The sequence below is a fragment of the Molossus molossus genome, unplaced genomic scaffold, assembly GCF_014108415.1.
Source record: "Molossus molossus isolate mMolMol1 unplaced genomic scaffold, mMolMol1.p scaffold_m16_p_16, whole genome shotgun sequence".
NCBI lineage: Eukaryota > Metazoa > Chordata > Mammalia > Chiroptera > Molossidae > Molossus > Molossus molossus.
The window spans coordinates 54698187-54720431 of NW_023425351.1; the positions used below are offsets into that span (position 1 = coordinate 54698187).

The following is a 22245-nucleotide window of genomic DNA, read 5'->3' on the forward strand; positions in this document are numbered from 1 at the left end:
ATATGGTGATCTATTGTTATTGATAATTTTTTTTTAACCTCAGCTGAGGACATTTTTCCATTTTTGTTCAGATGGAGTGGGAGGGAAAGAGAGGAAGAGAGAGAGAAACATCAACGTAAAAGCGACACATCGAGTGGCTGCCACCCACACGACCCCAACCTGGGCCAGAGATCAACCGCATCAGAGGTACGTGCCCTTAGTGGGAACCAAACCCGGGACTCTCTGGTCCATGGGCCGACGCTCTAACCACTGAACCAAACCAGCCAGGGCTGTTATTGATAATTTTGAAGAACAAGTTTATTAAGTTGGCTAAAATTACAGAAGATAATTTTAGATTAAATGAAAGAAAACATATCTAAACCCCTCTGAAAAGGTGAGGACTCTTTAAAAACTCTCAATATATCATACTAGTTGAATAAATCATGCATTCAGCTAATTGCCAGAAGACTCAATTACCGGTAAATAACTGATAACAATTATTCAGACAGGAATAAATACATGCATATACCTGGTTCATCTCACTGTCAACTGTCCATAGTACCTTACTGCAGACAGGAGACTAAACCCTAAACACATGCCATCAGCATCATCAATCCACAATGAAGACAGAATAATGTAGGATTGACTGAAATTGTAGAATATAGATTAAAGTGGGTGAAGGGCTAAATTTTATATAGTTTAAAGCCTTAAAAGACATAAAACATTTCTACTTGGATGTGTTATTAGCAGGCAAAATGGACACTAAAATATTTCTAAACTGACAGAAAAGTTTATAGTAGAAAGAAAAAACTCAGAAAGTATCCGATTTATTTTGATGCTTTTCTTTCTATCCTCACCCAAGGACATTTTTTTGCATTTATCTTCAGCGGGAGGGAGAGAGGAAGGAAGACAGAGAGAAACATTGATATGAGAGACACATCGACTGGCTGCCACCCACACAACCTCAACCAAGGTATGTGCTGTTAGCGGGAATTGAACCCAGGACTCTCTGGTCTGCAGGCTGATGCTCCAACCAATGAGCCAAACCGGCCAGGGCTTGATGCTTTTCTAATAGACTACAAAATATTTCTCATGTTTCTTTTTTCTTCTAAATTCAGCACCCAGGAAAACAATGGTCGTGTTAGTGGGCATATCGTGTGCTGATGGCTTGAAAGAGTTTATATGACTCTAACTTGCAGACAATGAATGGCCAGGGCAACCTTGGGTTTCACTGGTTTAATTGTGCCCTTGTGGTTTAAAACATAATTGCACTTCTCTAGACAAATTGACTACAAGGAACTGACTTAGCTACATTGAATATAATTCCATTAATTTAATTATTGTTCAGTGAGGTGTTCCAAAGTTAAAACAAACTGTTCATGTGAAATCTCATTTCCAGGGAAAAGAAAAAAATGTGCTATCTAAAATTAATTAATTTTTTTAAATGTATCTTAATTGTTGAAAGTAAAATGCCAACTTGACAGTAGAAGTGGAAAGTTTGAGGTGAAAGTAAAATAATTTTTATTTTATTTTATTTTATTTTATTTATTTATTTGCATTTCTTTCTTTCTTTCTTTCTTTTTTTTTATTAATTATTGATAAGGCTTATTTAGTGAATGTAATCTTCACTGTCAAGTAACAGAGGGAAGTATTTGGACAATTGAAAGTAACAATAATGGCCTAACTGCATTGTACGTTCAAGGCAGGCTCATGCTGAGTTTTTCTGTGTACATCTCCACATTCCCATGAGGTGGGTATTACTATCATGCTCATTTTAGAAAAGAGGAGAATAAAATAGAGACATTTTAAGTACATTGTCCAAGACCACGCAGCTAAAAGGAGGTCGAGCTAGGATTTGAGGCAAGATTTTTTGGCTTTCATTGTCTTACCCATCACATTATTAACAAAATCAAAATCAACATATGGGTAATTTCAATGGCCACACCATTTCTTGTTGACTATATATGACACTCTGATCAACACAGTTTATACATAACCTTATGTAAAGCACACAGCAAACCATCTCCTCTCTACTTTTACTTGGCCCATAGGAAAGGAATCATGTCCCCTAATGCTTTGTATGAGTTTGCTAGGGTGCCCATCACAAAGTACCACACTGGATGACTTACACACAAAACATTAATTGTCTCACATTTCCATAGGGTGGAGGCCCAAAATCAAGGTGTTTGGATCGCAGTTTTGGATCCTTTGTAGGAGCGTGAAGAAAAATCTGTTCCGTGCCTCTCTCCCCCAACTTTGGGTGGTTTCCTGAGAATTTGGGGTTCCTTGGCATGTAAAGGTATCATCTTCATCATTGCCATGGCGTTCATGTGGCATTCTTCCTACGTGCATGTCTGTGCCTTAATTTCCCATTTTCATAAGGACACAGTCGTATGGGATTAAGGTCTACCCTAATCACCTCACTTAACTCAATTATGCAAAGACCCTATTTCCAAATTAGCTCACATCTCGAGGCTCTGGGAGTTAGGGCTTCAATACATGAATTTGGAGGGAATACAATTCAACCTGCAACACATGTCTTGCTCTCCCTCCCACTTATTTTTAGTTCTTCTCCATAAGAGAAGCATTCCTAAAGTGACCGGTGAAACCCAGAGCCATTTATGGGGCTATTTCTCCACATCTGGCAGGGTAGCTGACTTAAAGGTCCAAAACCAGTCTTCCTACACTCCCTACCCATCTCCATGCGGTACACACACCTGGTCCTTAGGACTAGGCCATCATCATCATCAGCTTCCTTGATAGAAAAGTCACTGACACTCTTCCCCACAACCGCAGTTTCATATTGTGGAAGTACAAATCCAGAGTCATGTTTGACTGTTGGAACTGAGCCTCTTGTGCCAGCAGAAGTCTCTATTATATTTGAAAGTATCTGGGTCTTTCCCAATTTAACACAACAGAATAATTGATTTTCCATTTGACTTTGATGATCCCACTATTGATGGCTTTGTGACTGGCCAATTCAGAGGTGAAACAGTGTGAACAGAGAAAGTCTAGCAAGAAAACCTGCTCCCAAACCTTGCCAGGTGTGATGTGGGCCTCGATATTTATGCTATTTTACTGACAAGGAAGCAGTAATTTGGAGTTCAGCAACTCAGTCAAGGTTTCATGCAAACCAAAGAACAAATAAAAAAAAGAGTAGAGAAAACAAAGGACTTTTCTGATATATATGAACTCGGAGGACCACATAAAAGAAATTTTATTAAGCTCCCTAAATTACTTCAACAGTGACTTAATTTAATGCTCTAGAACAAGCTATTTTAAGCTTGGCATGCACTTACAATGATACCCAGTAGTTCAGAATGGATACATACGTGCCTAACGTGTTCCAGGGAAGTCCCCTTATCTTACAGAGCAGGACACAGCAGAGCGGAGGCCCTTCTCGGAGACCCCGTTCGCAAGCTTGCGACAACATTCTCTTTTCTGTTCCCGTGCCCCGCTCAGTTCTGGTGCTCTTGCTGTCTGCTTTTGTTTGAGTAATATTGACTTTGAACTAAAAACATCTAACATTTTAAATCCCATGAGTATAAGCCAATGTATCTTTGGGAGCTAATTTGAAGTAAATGAAACATTTCTTAAATCTGTTACAATTCTGTTTGGCTTCTGGACACAAAGACTGGACTTCTAGTAGCCCTCATAAGTAGGAATATATTTTCTTATACAGCGAGATTTCCAGAGGAGGGCAGTACAGGGTTGATACATTGCTTAAGGTCCCTTAGAGGAGTGCATCACTACTGCTCCCTGCTGTCCAGTACTCCTCGCTTCCTGAGCACTTTGAAGACTGTATACTCTGTTGCCTCCTGCAGCTGAGCAAGGCCATGTGCCTAGTTCAGGCCAACAGACTAAGAGCGGAGTCTGGTGTTCCTTTCAAGCTGAGGTAGTTAAAAGCCCTTTCCCGGCACTTTTGACCTCGCTTCTTCCCTCCCTTGGCTCAGAGTCCTGAGCTGTAACCTCGCATGCAAGGTAGTAGCTGACTACATTCCCCAGCCACTATCCAAGGACTTACTGTTTAAAAGGCAGTTGTCCTAGGGCAGCGATTTTCAACCAGGCCCAGGAATTTTTAAAACATGCAATCTCGCTATTTAGTCAGGGGCACTGACCTGCTTTCCTTTAGCTTGTCAAAGAATCACACGACAACAGCCAACAACAGTTATCCAGTGTGAATGCCCTGTCTTGAACCATAAATATATCGGTCAAATAACAGAGCTGCATCGTACTGGCCATGTCTTCTACTACGGTTGAATCTGATCGGTTAATTCTTGGCCAGAAATCCTTATATACAAGTACAGGTGCCTGATATTTTTAAAAGTCACTCTGGAACAAAAATGGTGTATAATTACTATTATTATTATCTTCTGTAAATCGATTAAAATTATACCTCTTTTTGTCAGATCAACAACAAAAAAATATTATTTAATGTGCTGAAGAATTTTAGTGATTCGTTTATATGTGACATGAGATGAAAAAGGTTGACAATCACTGCCCTAGTGAGATGATACTACAACTAACTGCCTGAGTGAGAAATAAACCTTTGTTTAGTAAGCCCCTGGAATGTCAGGACTAATTTGTTACACTCTGACTAATACATAATGATGGCTTTCAACAGCAGGCTTGCAATTATATAACTGCTACCCTTTTAGCCATCATTATCACATTTCCAGCCAGAAGGGAGGGCAGAAGGCGCAGGGACATAGCCGAAGAAAATCCTAACCAAGTGTGTTTTTTTCAAATTTCTCTCCCAAAAGTCAAAACTCAGTGACTTGTACACAGATTCTATTGACCAAAATTCTTTCACATGGCAATTATAATTGCCCGGGAGTGTTGGAAGGTGAATACATCTAACTAAATACTGTACCATCCCCCAAACTGGTAAGAAGAAAGAGAAAATTGGCATGGATTTGTTTCAAAAAATGTTGAGGATCTTCTCGTTTCCAAGTCCTTCTAATTACTTCTTTCTTGATTTTTCCTAACTTTCAGCCCTCATGGACACTATCCTCCCTGAAACTGTCTCCTCTCCCTGCTCCCAAAGAACCTCTCTCTCTGTGTTCTTTTTTTTTTATCCTCACCCGAAGACATTTTTCCATTTTTTGTTTAGGTAGAGTGGGAGGGATAGAGAGGAACAGAGAGAGAAACATGGACGTGAAAGGGACACATCAAGTGGCTGCCACCGTCACCCCAATCAGGGCGGGGGACAAACTGCAACCAAGGTACAGACCCTAAGTGGGAACCGAACCCGGGTCTCTCAGGACCGCAGGCCACTGATCCAAACAGGCCAGGGCTCTTGTGTTCTTTGTGGAGTTGGGGGGTTGGAAAATGTGTTAAGCACTCAACCTTGTGTTAATGCATTTTCAGAGTCCTAGCTGGGGGCGGGGAACCCGGCCCAGGTGTACTGGGTGCGACATTTGCTTGTGAATAAGGGTTTGTTATTTATTGGCTTCAAGGTCTCTTCCCTTAAAAAGTAAGAGACAAAGCTAGGGTGTATGCAGTAATGCCATCTCAAGGAAATAATCTACTTAAATCCACTTGTAACCTGGGGGTACCAGTCTGCAAATAAATGGGACTGCGTCCAGAGATGTGGAGCATTTGCTACCTTGCAAATCTCCCCCTCACTCCAACCAGCATGTGGTTGTAGGTTCATTGCATTGCACTGATCCCGGCAGGCTGAGACGGTAGTTCTTCTCCTTCCTCTCTTACAACTTTCAATTTTGTTCACTAATTTCTCTTCCTGCCCATATCTCAGGGTTGGTCCCTCTACCCAGTTTTTATTATTCCACTAATTTCCTTTGAGCTCAGGTATTCCTATAAACTCATCCATGATTCCTCATAATTATTCTCACTCAACTTCAAAATCTCTTCCGCCAAGCATTTCTTGTGTTATTCTTTGGAAAGTCAATATTTAAATAATCATATACTTTTCTCTCATTAAACTACTCATTTTCTTATATTCATAATTTTATTTAGAATCAGAAAGCTTTTAGACATGCTCAATTCTTCCATTCTTTTATCCCATCTTACTTTATTTGTAAATAGCAAAGACTGTCTACTAAGTTGAATTCACATCACCCTCCCCACTTCATCCTGAGTATAGCTTTATTGGTTCTTGTTCTTTTCATCAGTTACTGGGGCCAGTTTTCAAATCTTCTGATCTAGCATGCTTGCCTACATCCTCTCCACCCTCACTGAACACCCACAATGATACTTCCAATTTTAAGTCTGATTATGCCATTAAATTGTTTAAAATAATTATGTGTTCCCATCCACCCAATCAACCTTCAGAATAGAAGCCAAATGCATTAGTAAAACATGCTATGATCTTTATGATCAAGTAATCTCCTTGGAATTTTCACTTTTCATGGAACAAAGAGCATGCTATCCTTTATCCAGATGAGACTTCTCAGTATTCCTGAGACACAACCAACTATGTGATCTCTTAGAGATTTTACATTTGGTTGTTTCTGTTGGGAGACAATTAGTCTGTCTCATTTCTACGCATCTCTTAATTAGGTGCATTGACTTCCTGATTTCCAGACTAGCTTTTAAAATTTTCCACAAACAGCCTAAGAATATACAGTTAATATATTTCTCTGAAGCAAAGGGTAGGTTTTTCCATAGCTTTGAAAGATAGAGCACCTCACTCCAGAGAAAAGGCAGACAGTTCTTACTGTGTAGCACAACAGACTCAGGTGTCTTCAACTCAGGAACCCACTGCCCCTGCAGCTCTTACTGGGTCTCCTTCATGTCACCCTGCGGGAAATGGGGTAAGGAACACTGACAAATCTCAAGTTCACCCTGTTCTGGGCAGTGATTAATAAAACCCATTGGATCTGACCGAGGTATCTAATGTCGTCTCCTGCATATTTGAAAATGGGGCAGTCTAACTTGTGAGCTGACAAGTAGGATACAATTTCTGGTCCTTCACAGTTTTTAAGGGTGTCTTCTCTGGGGAATAGTGACCAATTTTAGTTCTTATGTGCCATCTTTTTTAAATCCTCACCAGAGGATATCCTTTAAATTGGTTTTAGAGAGAGAGGAAGGGAGAGAGAGAGAGAGAGAGAGAGAGAGAGAGAGAGAGAGAGAAACATCAGTTGAGAGAGAAACATCAGTTGGTTGTCTCTCATATGCACCCTGCACCTGTACTGGGAATTACCACAGCCTTGGTAAGTGCACTGACTGGAAATTGGACCCACAACCTTTGCTGTAGGGGATGATGCTCCAGCCAGCTGGGCCATCCAGCCATGGCATGGCATCCGGTCTTGCTGTCCTAATTTATTTTAAGCCTTGTTTTAAGACTTTATTGAAATATACTCCCTACCTGAAGTTTCCCTTAAATCCTTCAGCCAGTCTCTTCCTCCTGTGTCGCCCCAGATATACTTTATATGAGAACCTCTCACAGAAGAGTTTATTTAAACACGTTTTCTTTATCAGATTATGATCTTGACTGGATACCACCTGGTATGTAGTAAACACTAAATAACTCTCTAAAAAAAATAAACTTGTTGCCAGATTTTCTTATGTGTACTCTCTCACTGTTTCTCTAAAATTGTAACACATTATTACTTCAACCTTAAGCAACTTGCCTGTAATTATAATTGTCTTTCTGAAACAGAAAATGCAACAGCTGCACCTACTCTGAAAATGGATCCTAGGAGAATGTAATTAAGTTATTTCAATTTGGAACGAAATATTATCAAGAGCTATGGGATGTATAACCTTAAGGCATACTTTTCCACCACGTTTTTAATGGTACGTCATTTGTAGGTACCTAGATAACTAGGAAATTAGATTTTTTTTTTCCTGCTCCAAACAGAGGTTTAATCATTGAAATTATGTATCATATAATCTCACATACTATAGTTAGAACTTTGGGTAGACCATAGAGCTAAGGAAGCTAAGGCCATGTGTTTATTATCTTTGTGACACTCCTTATAGCTGTATGTACTTTGTTTTATCGCCGTGGAGTTCCCTATAACCCACAAAAATATTGCACTACTGTGTTTAAGTCACAGACTTAACCTCTCCAGAAAAGTTTATCCCAAGGTCATGAATGGCTTTCTACAGATTATGCCTTCACATATTAAAAGGAATAATTTTGTACTTGGCTATTACTTTAAGGGGTATTTTATGTTTACATAGTTTAGATACTATGGTAAAATAGTATTCTCAGACATTCACTGCATCTCATTTCTTATAAGATTAATTTTGATGGTGACATGCATTTTTATGGGTGAAATGATGAATGTGTAGCTAAGCAACTGGAATTTAGCAGGCACTGTCTTCAAACAAAATTCGGGTAGATTGAAGTTTCGTTTGATGAACATAACATTTGATGTTAGTAACACTTGGCAAATATTAAAAAGATTGCCAATAGAAATAGAAAGCCACATTAAAAGGTATTTCAATAATCATCTAGAACAATCACTATTGATTTCATGAATTCTTTATTGCCAATAATCAACTGCCTACACCTATGTAAAAATATTTTCAAAGAAACAAACTTACTACCTATAAGCAATCATTTATTTATTTGTTGGTAGAACATTAATTATTTTAAATGTCTACTTATCTTGAACCACATTTTTTTCCTTTTATTATTTATAATCATTACCCTTAGTTATTCAATCTATTCAAACAGGCTAAGTATAATCCTTCCTGCATTATAAATATTCTAAACATCTGAAATATCTCATATGATCATCCTAAGTATTAAATATTTTCTGATTAAGATTGTCATGAAATAGCTTCAATACACAAATATAGGAAGTAATATCAGAACTAACAGAGCTTCGGCTAATTCATTTCACAACAGTGAGAAAAAGAATTGAGTATTTGAAAAAATATTGTTAAAGTTAGCAGTCATAAAATATGTTTATAGTATTCAGGGAAATTAATCTACCTCAATCTATTTAAGTGTCACCCAATATTATTAAGATACATGTTGACCCTTATATGAAACCAAATAATAGATGAAAAATATTTGCAGAGCACGCCATTGTTATAAATGATAATATACCCAGGAAAGAAAATTCAATGTCCCAGTGACCTCCTGAAAAGGTCAAAATGTTTTACTGGTAACATAAAAGTCTACTTTTGTAAATTCTATAATTTAATCAAATATAATTTGACAGGAAATATTAGATAAAAAACTGAATCAGGCCCTGGCCGGTTTGGCTCAGCGGTTGGAGCGTCGGCCTGCGGTACAGAGAGACCCGGGTTTGGTTCCCGCTAAGGGCACGTACCTCGGTTGCAGTTTGTCCCCGGCCCTGGTTGGTCGTGTGGGTGGCAGCCACTCGATGTGTCCCTTCACATCGATGTTTCTCTCTCTCTCTCCCTCTCTCTCCCTCCCGCTCTATCTGAACAAAAAATGGAAAAATGTCCTCAGGTGAGGATAAAAAAAAAAAAAAAAACTGAATCAGCCTGGCCAGCGTGACCCAGTGAACTGAGACTCGTCCCATGGACTGAGGTCCTGGTTCGATTCCCGTCAGGGCATGTGCCTGGGTTGTGGGCTCGATCCCCAGCAGGGGGCCTGCAGTGGGCGGCCGATTGATGTTTCTATCTCTCTCTTCCTTCCTCTCTCTCTAAAAAAAACAAAACAAAAAAAATTGAATCAAGCAGTCATAATTTCCCCTGATCTCTACAACTACTGTATTCCTATAGAGCGTTTCCACTGGAAGCCAACTTTAAAAATTGACAGTTTGCCCTGGTCAAGTGGCTCAGTTGGTTGGAGGTTGTACTGTACACTGAAAGACTGCGGGTTCGATTCCTGGTCAGGGCATATACCTAGGTTGTGGGTTGGATCTCTGGTTGGGGCGTGCATACAGAAGGCAATTGCTAGATGTTTCTCTCTCACATTGATGTCTCTCTCTCTCTCTCTCTAAAAATCTGTAAAAAATATCTTCAGGTGAGGATTACAAAAGTAAAGTGAAATATAAACTCATGGATCTCTATTTACATGTGACGATAAAAACTTGAAAATCAAAATGCATTCAGCAAGAATTTAAGATAAATTCATGGATGCGATATACACAGCAAGTTATCTACATAGTGTTCTAGGTTAAGAATCTAGATGCCGTCCTGACAGGTTTGGCTCAGAGGTTAGAGCGTCGACCCGCAGACAAGAGAGACCCGGGTTCGGTTCCCGCTAAGGGCACGTACCTCCGTTGCAGTTTGTCCCCGGCCCCGGTTGGGGTCGTGTGGGTGGCAACCAGTCGATGTGTCTCGCTCACATGGATGTTTCTCTCTCTCTCTTCCTCCCTCCCTCCTGCTCTATCTGAAGATAAATGCAAAAATGTCCCCAGGTGAGGATTAAAAAGAAATAATAATAATCTAGATGCCTATTCAGCAAGTTATCTATATCCTTGCCGCCCCTGTCAAAGCCAAATACATGAACTGACTTTAACATTTGTCTAACACTTTACAATATAAACTCTGAATAATTTGTTTGTATTTTATTTTATTATTTTTATTTTTGGTACGTGCCCCCAGCAGGAATCGAACTGGCCAAGGCAATTCTGAATAATTTAAATAATAAATTAAAGATAGAGGGCAATGCCATAATACCCAGTAAAACAATATTAACAAGTTTATTAAATATTCAAAAGCATAAGGAAAATCCTGAGAGATGTAAAACTCAGAGTAAATCTTATGCCTCAAATTACGCAACAATTTAGTAGTAGAGATAACATGTATGTACATCATAATGATTTCTACTCTTAAAAAGTATTTCTAAAGGTCTTTTTTAAAAAAAATTAATATATTTTAATTTATTTTTTAGAGAGGGGGGAGGGAGAGAGAGATAGAAACATCAATGTGAGAGAGAAACATCAATCGGCTGCACTGGGGATCGAGCCTGAAACCTGGGCATGTGCCCTGACCAGGAATTGAACCCGAACCTCTCAGTCCACAGGATGACACTTTATCCTCTAAGCCACACCAGTTGGGCTCTAAAGGTCTTTTTTTTTTTTTCAAATATCTTTTTTGTTATTGATTTTAGAGAGAGGAAAGGAAACAGAGAGAGAAGAATCGATGAGAGAGAACATCGATTGGCCGCCTCCTGCAGGCCCCCCACCAGGGATCGGGCCCACAACCTGGGCATGTGCCCTGACTGGGAATTGAACTGGCGATCTCTTGGTGCATGAATCGATGCTCAACCACTGAGCCTCACCAGCCGGGCTCTAAATGTTAATGAAACATTTATAAATAAAAGTTGAGCAAACTTTATCTTATTAAAGCATATTCTTAGTTACAGGGTAGAGTGGACACCAAATGAAAGAGAGGTAATAAAACTGTAAACTATGGTTATAATAATTTGAGGCATGTTTTATTACATGGGAAAGTCTAGGAGGATAATATATAACTATAATGTCACCAGAAGCACAAAGATGTAAAATTTTAATCATCTAATAATTAATCATATTTTTATCAAGAGATGGTTGGAAAATCATTTAAAAATAATATATAACTTCAGCTGTACAATATAATTTGACATTTGTATATGCTACAAAGTGATCATACCCAAAAGTCTGCTTACCATCTATCACCAAACAGTTGGCCACCTTCACATAGATGTTTTGATCCACATTTGGGAAGTCCGTGGATATGAAAGGTTGACTATATGAATTGATCTGTGACATTTTATGTAGGGAACTTGAGCATTTATACATGTTATCCTCAGTGGGTTCTGGAACCCATTGTCCATGGATACTAAAGAACAGCTACGTTTTGGGGAGTTATTGTTATACACAGACTTTCCACTGCACTGGGCATCCATTATCCTAACTTCTGTGTTGTTCAAGTTTCAACTACCTAAGTACAAAGTAATAAACTTTGAAATAAATAAATAAAAATAAAAATCCCAGGATGATTTTCAGTTATATCTTAGTATATAATTCTTATTACAGCAGACCAGTGGTCCTATCATCAAGAAAATCATACAAATATTGTATAATAACAAGAATTATTTTTATGACAAGATCAAATGGACTATTCATGAATGGTTCATTAGTGTTTAATACCCTAAGGTATATGGAGAAGATAATAGATTATATTCTCCATGTGATCAGAAGTCATGAATATTTTATTAACCAGTGTAAATATATTACCAGGACAAAGACTGATGTGTTTGTTGAATCAATGAAAACTGAAATTTTTATCATACAGTATATATCTAGGCTTCTGCAAGATTAATTTTCCTAGGCAAGAGATGGTATATATATGGAATACAAGAACACTCAAACTTCAATCAAAAAGACCTGTGAAGAATCTTAATGAGGCAAAGATGGACTATGAACGTCAGGAAGTAAAATCTTAACCTAGCAGAATATAACTTGTCCAGTTTACATCATCAGGAATGAAGAGTCCCAGAAATCAAAATCAACCCAAAGAAGCAGTTCGACAACCCATAGACTTCATCATTCTTACCCCTTTGGCAAGTATGTCACTCTGGAATGAACAAAGTTGCTATAGTAGCTTCCGAATATTAAAACTAATACCTGCCATTTTCTGTTCGAAGTCTGTGCTCTCCAAGCAAGCTTTAATTACAACATGTCTTACCATAAATATCTAATTTCAGGGAGAGAAAATGTTGTTATGGTGACATGTTTTCTGACATAAAATAATCAAATATCATTTATTTATTCATTGAATAAACATGAGGCATATCATATACGCTGTACACTGCCTGAAGATTTAAAAATTAAATTAATATGGTATCTGCATTCATTGAGATTATAGTATCTAAGGAATATAGACATTAAACAAGTAATTTAAAAGTCTGATAAGTATTGAAAATGTAGACAGTATTGTGGAAGAGCAACCATAAGATTTTACCTACTTTAGATACCCAGGGAAGATATAACAAAGTAAATAATTTTTAAGCTGTGATTAGAAGAGGAAATAAACAGTAGTCAGGTTAAAAAGGAGAAGGAGGGGCAGAATGTTAAGAAAAATTAAATAGTACTTGCAAAGAAATTAATAAGTATGTCCTATTTTAAGAAACAGAAAAATGCCATTATTGCTAGGGCACGGGCAGCATGCAATGGGACATGGTAAACACCTAAACCAGCTTCTGGTTTCTGTGTTTGATTATGCTGCCCTGCTCTAAGGAGACAGGTTCAGCTTTATTATAATGGTCCAAATCCGTGGCCTCACTCAGAAAAGTGTCTTCGGAGCAAACCAGCATTCAGTGATTTCTAATACCCGATCCTGTCACGTTCCTTCAATCAAGCCCTAGTGGGATAATTTCAAAAACTGTAATCCATGAAGTTTTTGGAATTTATCATTACAAGGAGTTATAGTGGCTGATAAATTATTGTTGTGAAAGAAAGAAGTGTTAAAAAAGAAAAATTCTATTAAAAATAGATATTATGACACAGGTAAATTAAGTACAAAGTTAGTAATGGAAGCATACGTGCCTGTGTGTATATATAATTTATTACATTCATGTTAAGAATATATGTCATGAATTTGTATAATGTGTCTGAATGCAAGGAATTTCTACTAAATAGAATGGCTTTATTTACATTCATTAAAATATAAGCACCTACAAATGAACTTGGAAAGTTAAGTATTTGTTTTTTACACGTGTCTAGTCTTTTTTTCCTTGAGTGATATTATACTCTGCCTCTTGAGCAGTTTGGAAGTATGACTTGAATCTTGAATTTTCCTTGCTACAGAATTTTCAGTTTGAATCAGTATTCTTTTAAGCATGTACATGAACTCAAATTTAATTTAAAATATTTCTTAAGCCCAGCTGGTGTGGCTCAGTGGTGGAACATCTATCCATGCACCCAGAGGTCGCTGATTGGATTCCTAGTCAGGGCTCATACCTTGGTTGCAGGCTTGATCCCCAGTTGGGAGTGTGCAGGAGGCAGCCAATAGATATTTCTTTCATCCGTGTTTCTATTTATCTTTCCCTCTCCCTTCCTCTCTCTCTCTCTAATTAAAAAAAAAGGCAGTAAAAATATTTAAAAATATATATATTGCTTAAAACACAAAACTAGATAATTTATAAAAATCCTCTCCAAATCAAAAATCCTTTAAAATTTATCACTTAAACCCAGCCAGTGTGGCTCAGTGGTTGAGCACTGACCCATGCACCAAGAGGTTGCCAGTTTGATTCCCAGTCAGGGCACATGCCCAGGTTGTGGGCCCCATCCCCAGTGGGGGGCATGCAGGAGGAGGCCAATCGATGTTCTCGCTTATCCATGTTTCTCTCTCTCTCTCCCTCTCCTTTGTTTCTCTCTAAAATCAATAAAGAAAAAAATATATATAAAATAAGTTATCATGTAACACACATTGTTTTCTATTTCTAAGACACCCATGGTTTAAACCTAGTATCTCCTGAGAAATTATACAACACATTACACACCACAAGGCAAAAATGCAAAGTTAGAAAAATCTTTGTTCTTTTTCTGATAATTTACAACTTGGTGAGAAGACAGACAGGTTTGTAACTTTCCTTAACAGTAGATAAACCATACACATTAGGATATGTTGAATGGTAGTAAATCTCTCTTCAACTACTGGGGCAAATGTTTCAGGCTGATTTCAACTGCCAACAATTACCCCAAGCCTGAGATTAGGGAATAAATTTCCATCCAGCTGAGCATGTATCTCAACACTGAACATTAAGCATGTATTTTCCTGGATATCTCCCTGAGTCATAACTCCCTGGGGACTTTCTTGGGGTCCTATTGTCCTTCTCAGCTATGTAAGCTCTTCTTTCTCAATACATAATTTTCTCTCATCATTACTCTTTCTTCTTCCTCTGCAATTTAATGTTTTATTTTTGGTCATAGTATCCCTGGAACAATTTATTAATCTTCTTTCTTACTCACAGCCAAGCTCTGCTGTAACAAAAAGGTTTTTCATTTTACTAATCATGTAAACCTAACGAAATAAAGACAATTATTCTTCTAGAAAAATTTCCCCACAAGAAGTTTGGACTGCGAACATGTGTTATGTACTCTAGCTCATAAAATTAATAATATAATGAACACTGACATATTTTCTATGAAGCAAAATAAACATATAATTATCCTGTTGACTACATAGATGAAAAAACCTTGAACATATTTTACTTCATGAAAGATAACAAAAATTAATTTTTAAACATCATTAGGTTCAAATATAGCAGACGCCAAATGTTACTAAAATTGCTGGATTTATGTGTTACATCGCAAACATGGCTAAAGTCTCCATGCCTTCCTTTATAGACCCGTTGTAATTGGACTTTGCAGCCTCCTCCAAAAGCTGTCATCTACTTTCTCTTGAATTGAAAAATTAACATCAAGTTGCAAGATTCATTCTTCCTACTATTCCATGCTTACTCCAGAAAATAAAACAGAACAAAAAGAGAACGAGGCCCTGCCCTTCATAATCATTATGATGATTGACTGTGTTTAAACTATGTGAGTGAGTGTAGAAAGGGTATTGAACAGAAAATGAGTAGTCAGCAGGCAGATCAGGTTCAGGGCAGTAGAGGGCGCAGTGCAGAGAAGAGACATAGATCATGTCTTTCACTCAATCAGAACTGAGTTCAAAATAGGTTTTATTGCTTAACTTTTATGCTTTAGTTTTTATGTAAATAATAAATAATACAAATAATTATTTTAGAAGCTATATAGCATCAAAACATCTTGGGATAAAAAATTTGCCTATAAGAATTTTTAAGAGACCAAAAACAACAACAAAACATTTTCTATATAAGAATTAATTGAGTTAGACATTAGTCAAGTGTTATCACAATATTTATTGTAGAAAGAAAAGAGTTATCATAGGTGGTTGTGTCAAAAGCATAGTCTCACTTTATTTAAACTAAATGAAATTATTTAGAAAAACGTTCTGTTAAAGTGAACAAATTTTGCATATTTCAAAGTTTTAAAAAAGCTCAGCTTAAGGTCTGTGTGTATTAGAAACATATATAGAGGATATGATAACCTATATATTATTCAAACATTACATCATACTGTATTTTATAGATTTTTAGATTCTCAATTAGAATTTTTCTTTGTATACCAACTCTCAGAAAAGACTGGTTTATACTGACATAATTAAATTAATGGAAGAAAACAGTGTGCTTAGAAGAGACAAAAGCCATTGGAAGTCACTTCCTTGCCTCCTCCAGTACAGCTCCTCCCAACTCCTCCTCCACTGCCCTAAAGCCCATGTCCCAGGACTGCCATTGACTACCTTTCTGTACTTGCATCTAAGTAGCTGGGTTGAAAAAATATGCAAACTAATCAGTTGTTGCCACTATAAACTCATGCAAAAATCCCAACTGGATTAAAAACACTGCCCAGCGATCCTTTGATTTCCCTAGTTGTTTGTTTCTTTTCCTATTATCCACAGAAGATAGTTCAGATAAATCCTACCTATTATCTCCTTTTACTCTCAGCAGATTACTTTGCCTCCTTGGTCAGGGAGAAAATAGCAAACACCAGAAAGAATGTATCTCAATTTCTGGTCACGACACATAAAAATTTAAATGCAGATACATTGGCTCTTTCACATCTTTCTCTTGTCAAAAATGGAGTGTGGCCCAGGCTGGGTGGCTCAGTTGATTGGATCATTATCCTATACAACAAAAAGGTTGTGGGTTCCACTCCAGGTCACGGCACATACCTCAGTTGCAAGTTCTATCCCAGGTCAGACGGAGCATGGGAGGCAACCAATCAATGTCTCTCTCTCTCTCTCTCTCTCTCTCCCCCCCTCCCCCACCACTTCCCTCCCTCCATCTCTTCCTTTCTTTCTCTCAAATAAAAAAACAAAACAACAATAACAAAACATATCCTTGGGTGAGGATAAAAATAAAACGGAGTTGTGTCTCTCCATGGCTAAGGCTACATTACAGGTTAATAAATTGCAGAAAATGAATATGACAAACACCAGAGTTTATGATAAAATTAAAACAGATGAAGAGATTAAGCAAGAAAAATATTAGAGTTTAGAGTTTCAGAGTTGTAGTGGTTCTAGGTAATACTCATGAGAATACTTTATTAAAGTAGAGAGGAGGAAAGGAGAACAAGGAATTATCAAAAGTAATAGTGGGACTGTCTCATGGATAATAGTTACAAGATGGTGTTTTATTTCCCTATGGATTAAATAAGATAAAAAAAATAGTCTTATATTCCATATAACAGAGCTTTAGGTTAATTTCAGAGATTCATACAGTTTTACAGTCTTTATAAAAGACCACACAAGATGAAAAAGAAACTGAAAGCAGATATATCTTTTTTCCCTTTCTATTGATGTATTCCATAATGAAAATATTTTATATAGGTAAATATGTTTCTTAAATTTAAAAGCAGAACAGGTATTTATTTGATTCTATATATAGTTACCCTTTAGAAACGCAATTTATTTAATAAAGATGTAACAAAAAATTTAATGTATGGTTCTTAAAGGTATAAAAACATCACTAAAGGATTTTTCTCCTCCACACTAATAACTTAATATTTGTCATAAGTAACTATATACATATATGTAAAAATTATGTATTTTTATTATATATGTTTTCATATCAATGATGTAATGTGCATTTAACAACTAATATTTTTTGCATCTTAACAAAATCAGAGATGACCATAGTCCCCATGATGCATCCCACATCCCCATGACTATTTGTAACTGTGATTTTGTACTACTTAATCACTTCGTATTTTTCGCATAGCTACCCTCCCCTCTGGCTACCATCAGCCTGTTCTCTGTATATATGAGTCTGTTTCAACTTTTCAAAAACAAAATTTTTTAAGTTAGAGATGAAATGTTTTGCATTTAAATGGAACTTGCCTGATTAAAAACTGTTGAAAATTCTTTTTTGTGTTAATTCTGGTTTCATCTACCATTATGTACCTCTTATTTTTTTTATCCTCACCCCAGGACATTTTTTCTTTTTTTGTTCAGATAGTGTGGGAGGGAAAGAGAGGAAGAGAGAGAGAGAAACATCGACGTCAAAGGGACACATCGAGTGGCTGCCACCTACACAACCAACCAGGGCTGGGGACAAACTACATCTGAGGTACATGCCCTTAGAGGGAACCGAATCCGGGTCTCTCTGGACCACAGGCTGACGCTCTAACCACTGAGCAACCAGCCAGGGCCATTATGTAACTCTTTTATTTATTTTTCCCATTGATGAGAAAAACTTAAATACGTTATTTAACTATTCTTGCTACACTGGCAACTGAATTTTCCTTAAAGCAGAAAAATTATAGTTAAAGGAACTAAAAACTCTAAATTATCCACACTAGGCATTCTCAAATACCCAGAAGAATGTCTAACTCTTTTGAGAAAAATTATATTTAAATATCAACACAATCTATAATATTGATTTCAGGCTACATTTGAAAAGAATAATGCATGCTATTATATTTGTATGTCAAAGTTTCAGGTTTTTTAAATATTTTATTGATAAATAGTATATTTTTCTAAGAAAGTCCTGGTTGTAAGCATTACAACAAGAAATACTTTTATCAAAAAGTACACTGGAGCAAGTTTTAGGAGATGTCGATTCTCATCTAGAATTTTCTGTTTTAGTATTAGTCTTTTAATTTATTTAATTTTTAATTTTTCAATTACAGGTTACTTTCAGTATTATTTTGTATTGGTTTCATAGGGACAGCATAATGATTAGATAACCACTGTGTGTTTATAAAGTGTTCCTTCCCCCTGATATACCCAGTATCCAACTGACACCATACATAGTCATGGTAATATTATTGACTATATTCCCTATGCTATATTTCACAGTATTCACCTTGAACCTTGGGAGTCATCACCCTCAATGGGAAGAACTCACCAGCAGCATCCTATAATCCCTTCTGGTTCTGACACCTTTTCATTTCACGAGTACCCTATCTAATTTGTCTAAAGGGAGACAACCATAATGAATGGATAAAGAAAATATGGTATATACATACAAAAAGAATTAATATTATTCCACCTTGGAGAAGAAGGAAATCCTTGAGGACATTATGGTAAGTGAAATGAGCCAGTCACAGAAGACAAATACTTCATGACCCACTTACATGAGGCATCTAACTGACAGAAGCAGAGAGCGGAATGGTGTTTGCCCAGGGATGGGGGAGGCGGAAATGGCAAGTTGCTATTCAACAGGTTTAAAGTTTCAATTGTGTAAGATGGAGGTATTCCAGAGATCCCCTTTACAACACTGAGTGTTAACAATGCTGTATTAGACACTTACATTTTTGTTGAGAGATTTTATCTTAAATATTCTTACCACAATAAAAAGGGTAGTTCAAAATTATAGAGTCATTACAAACATTTGACCAAGTCTTACCATGGATAAGTAGGAGTATGCAGAACCACAGCTCCATTGCTACAGTAAACCTTAAATCACTGCCCCAACTTCAGGAACAAAACAATAGTGTATAGCAGCTAGCGGTGAGTTCTAAGTCCCTCAATCAGAGAACGGAAGTCAAGTCGAAGGAACCCTTTGAAACTTTAATCATCTACCTTTATATGAGTCAAATATGTACCACTCTAGAAGTAATAATTTCTAAAAAAATAAATAGTTTTTTTTTGTTGTTGTTTTTTTTTACTTCTCAAACATTTGAACCAGAATTCTGCTGGGTTTATTGCGCCCAGGCCTGGAGTTATCATTCGAAGAATTAAAGTTACATAACCTTGAGGACTGAGGGCCTGAAGGCAGAGAGCACAAGCAAACAAAAAAACAAAAGTAAGTATAGCTAAGTGTGCTCTTTTTGTCTTATCTTAAAAGGCATCTATTAAGATAATAGAAACACTTGGTACCTTTACTGAAGCCTGGCCAACTAGGAATACACTTTTTAAAAAAATGTTGCCTGATGTTATTTTATCAGCAGTCCACAATGTTGGCTACTCTTCACATTTCTTCCCACGCCTGTGTGACACCTTCCTTATTCCCTTACTTTTCCTCCTGCTTCTCTGAGTGCTGTTCCTCAGGCTCCTTCGATGGATCATCCTCCTAAGCCTGGGTTTTATATGTTATCGATGTGCAGACACAGTCCTTCTCCATTTTTGCCTTCTCATTCCATCCTGATTCTGTCTAGCCATGATTACTGACGTCTCTTGGTTCAATTACCGTCAATATTTACTATAGATCAGTTATGCGTCTACTCAGAGCTCCTGATTCATATACACAGACATACTGATCTATTTAGATGGCTTTAATAGAATATCTAAAAGATATTTCAAACTAAATACATCTAAAACAAATTTCAATATCCATAGCATTCCCAATGCAAACTTGACCTCCATTCAACCTTTTCCAATACATCTTTACCAATTTGTACAAGTCAGAAAATGATGTTTTATTTGAGCACTGCCTTTTCTTTTGTCACTCTTCAATCCACTACAGAGGCTTTTACATATACCTCCTAAATATCTCTCAACTCATTCTGCTTCTTTATCTCCATCCATACCATCGTAACTCAAGCTACTACGGCTTTTTCTTGGATTTCAGCAATCACCTCTTAAGTGGTCCTCCCACAGCTAATTGAGCCCCACTTCAAATCAATCTTCACACATAGGTAAGAATAATCATTTGAAAATTCAGAATTCAGACTTCTTCATGTAATTGTTTTTGATAAAAAACACTTTAATACATTCCCACTGTTCTTATCAAATCCTTTACATGGCTAAAAAGGCCTTTCCTAGCCTTGTGTTAATATTATTTCTTTCCTTCACTAATCTCATCATTCTTTACTCAATTACTGATTCATAACCTACTTTACCCTATAATAATGTAAATGCATTCAAAATTTTAAATCAGCATAAAGAAACATTTTTTAGAACTATTATATTTTAAGATTATGTTCTAAAACTGCAGACTCTTCAGAACATGACTTGAGTCTCTAAAGAAAGACACACTACTCAGAATATACTGTTTAATTTTTGCTTTCAGTTGACAGGGTACACAAAAGATCTAACTACAAAAACAGCCAAATTTCTTTCAGGACTATTCAATTAATTTGAAAGGAACCATCAAGTATGGACCAGCATTCTAAAGAACACAACTATAGATTACATTAGGAATAATTTTAATTTCCTTATACAAGTTTTGATTAAGTCACATTACTTTTCATTAACAGAGTGATAAAGAAATACTGATGGAAAACTCGGTCTTTACAAATTCCAATCTATTTGATATATCAATGCCCCGATCTTCCAAAATGTCCCTTAGCTCTGACAGCTGCCACTTACACTTTTCCTGTTCACTGTAAGTTCTTTCAAATATTTAAACCTTCAAAGCCCCACACAGAATTATTTTTTGATCCCCAATTTGTCTTAGGAAAATACATCAGTGCTAGGTTAATAAAAGCTATCTACTTACCATATTGTAGGTGGCTCAGAACCTTCTATTTCTAAGTAATCATACTTTTCTTCCATTTGGAAATCAGTAAATATGAGGGAAATCGTGTCCCCGGGCTCTGCCACAATGGTCCAAGTGCAGTCAGCGTTGTTGTGGTATTCATTAGGAAAACTGGGGCTCGAGATGATGCCGCTGGATCCTCTCATTGTTCCCCCACACGCATCTTCAGCTGTGACAAACAAGAACGAATGTTCAGAAACAAGTCATTAAGAGAAATGCAAGTCTTTTAACACTTTTGAGTAAAATAACAGCCCAAATGTTGTGATAGCAAGTGCGTGTTATCTAATAGAGATTTAATCAAATGAGAAATCTATGAACAAGTTTAAGCACATATATAAATATAAACCATATCTTGACAATGTTACAGCCATTGGTTGAAACAGCAATAAAAGGAAGTAAAAATCTAAACTCCAATTGATCTCAGGATAATAGAACCAAGATTTTCTGTTCATTGATTAGCTGATGAAGTGAGTAAAAGAAAAGAAACATCATTCTTAAGGTCTATGATGAGAAATCTTTAATTACTTTGTGCATGTTTATTGTAGGGCTGAGCTTTATTTTTTTAATGTAATTAAGTACAAAATCAAGAAACAATTTGAGAGAGAACATAATGTAGTATTTTTGTCAATGGCATGGTTAAAAGCTATTAAGATATTTGTGAAAATGCAATTTAAATAAAAATACACCATATATCCAGGAAACTTTTATTAAAGAATAATAATGTAATAACTAATATATCATTGGTAATATATTTCCTATGACTCCATCAATGTAAATATATTTTTCTCAGTATTCATATGATATATGTATATATAATATTATAAGTAAATTTTCTAATAACTATACTTTTAGACCTATGGTCTTCATTTTCCAAATAG

At 36.6% G+C, this 22245-nt stretch overlaps 1 protein-coding gene across 3 annotated transcripts in view; it reads right to left on the minus strand.

Moving 5' to 3' along the window:
- The window catches only part of CSMD3 (CUB and Sushi multiple domains 3), a 1073312-nt gene that overhangs the window by 755010 nt on the left and 296057 nt on the right, over positions 1-22245 (minus strand). For all 3 annotated transcript variants that reach the window (XM_036263876.1, XM_036263875.1, XM_036263874.1), the window contains exon 5: positions 21329-21536. In XM_036263876.1, the coding sequence (XP_036119769.1) occupies positions 21329-21536 (208 nt within the window). The remainder of the gene's footprint in view (positions 1-21328; positions 21537-22245) is intronic.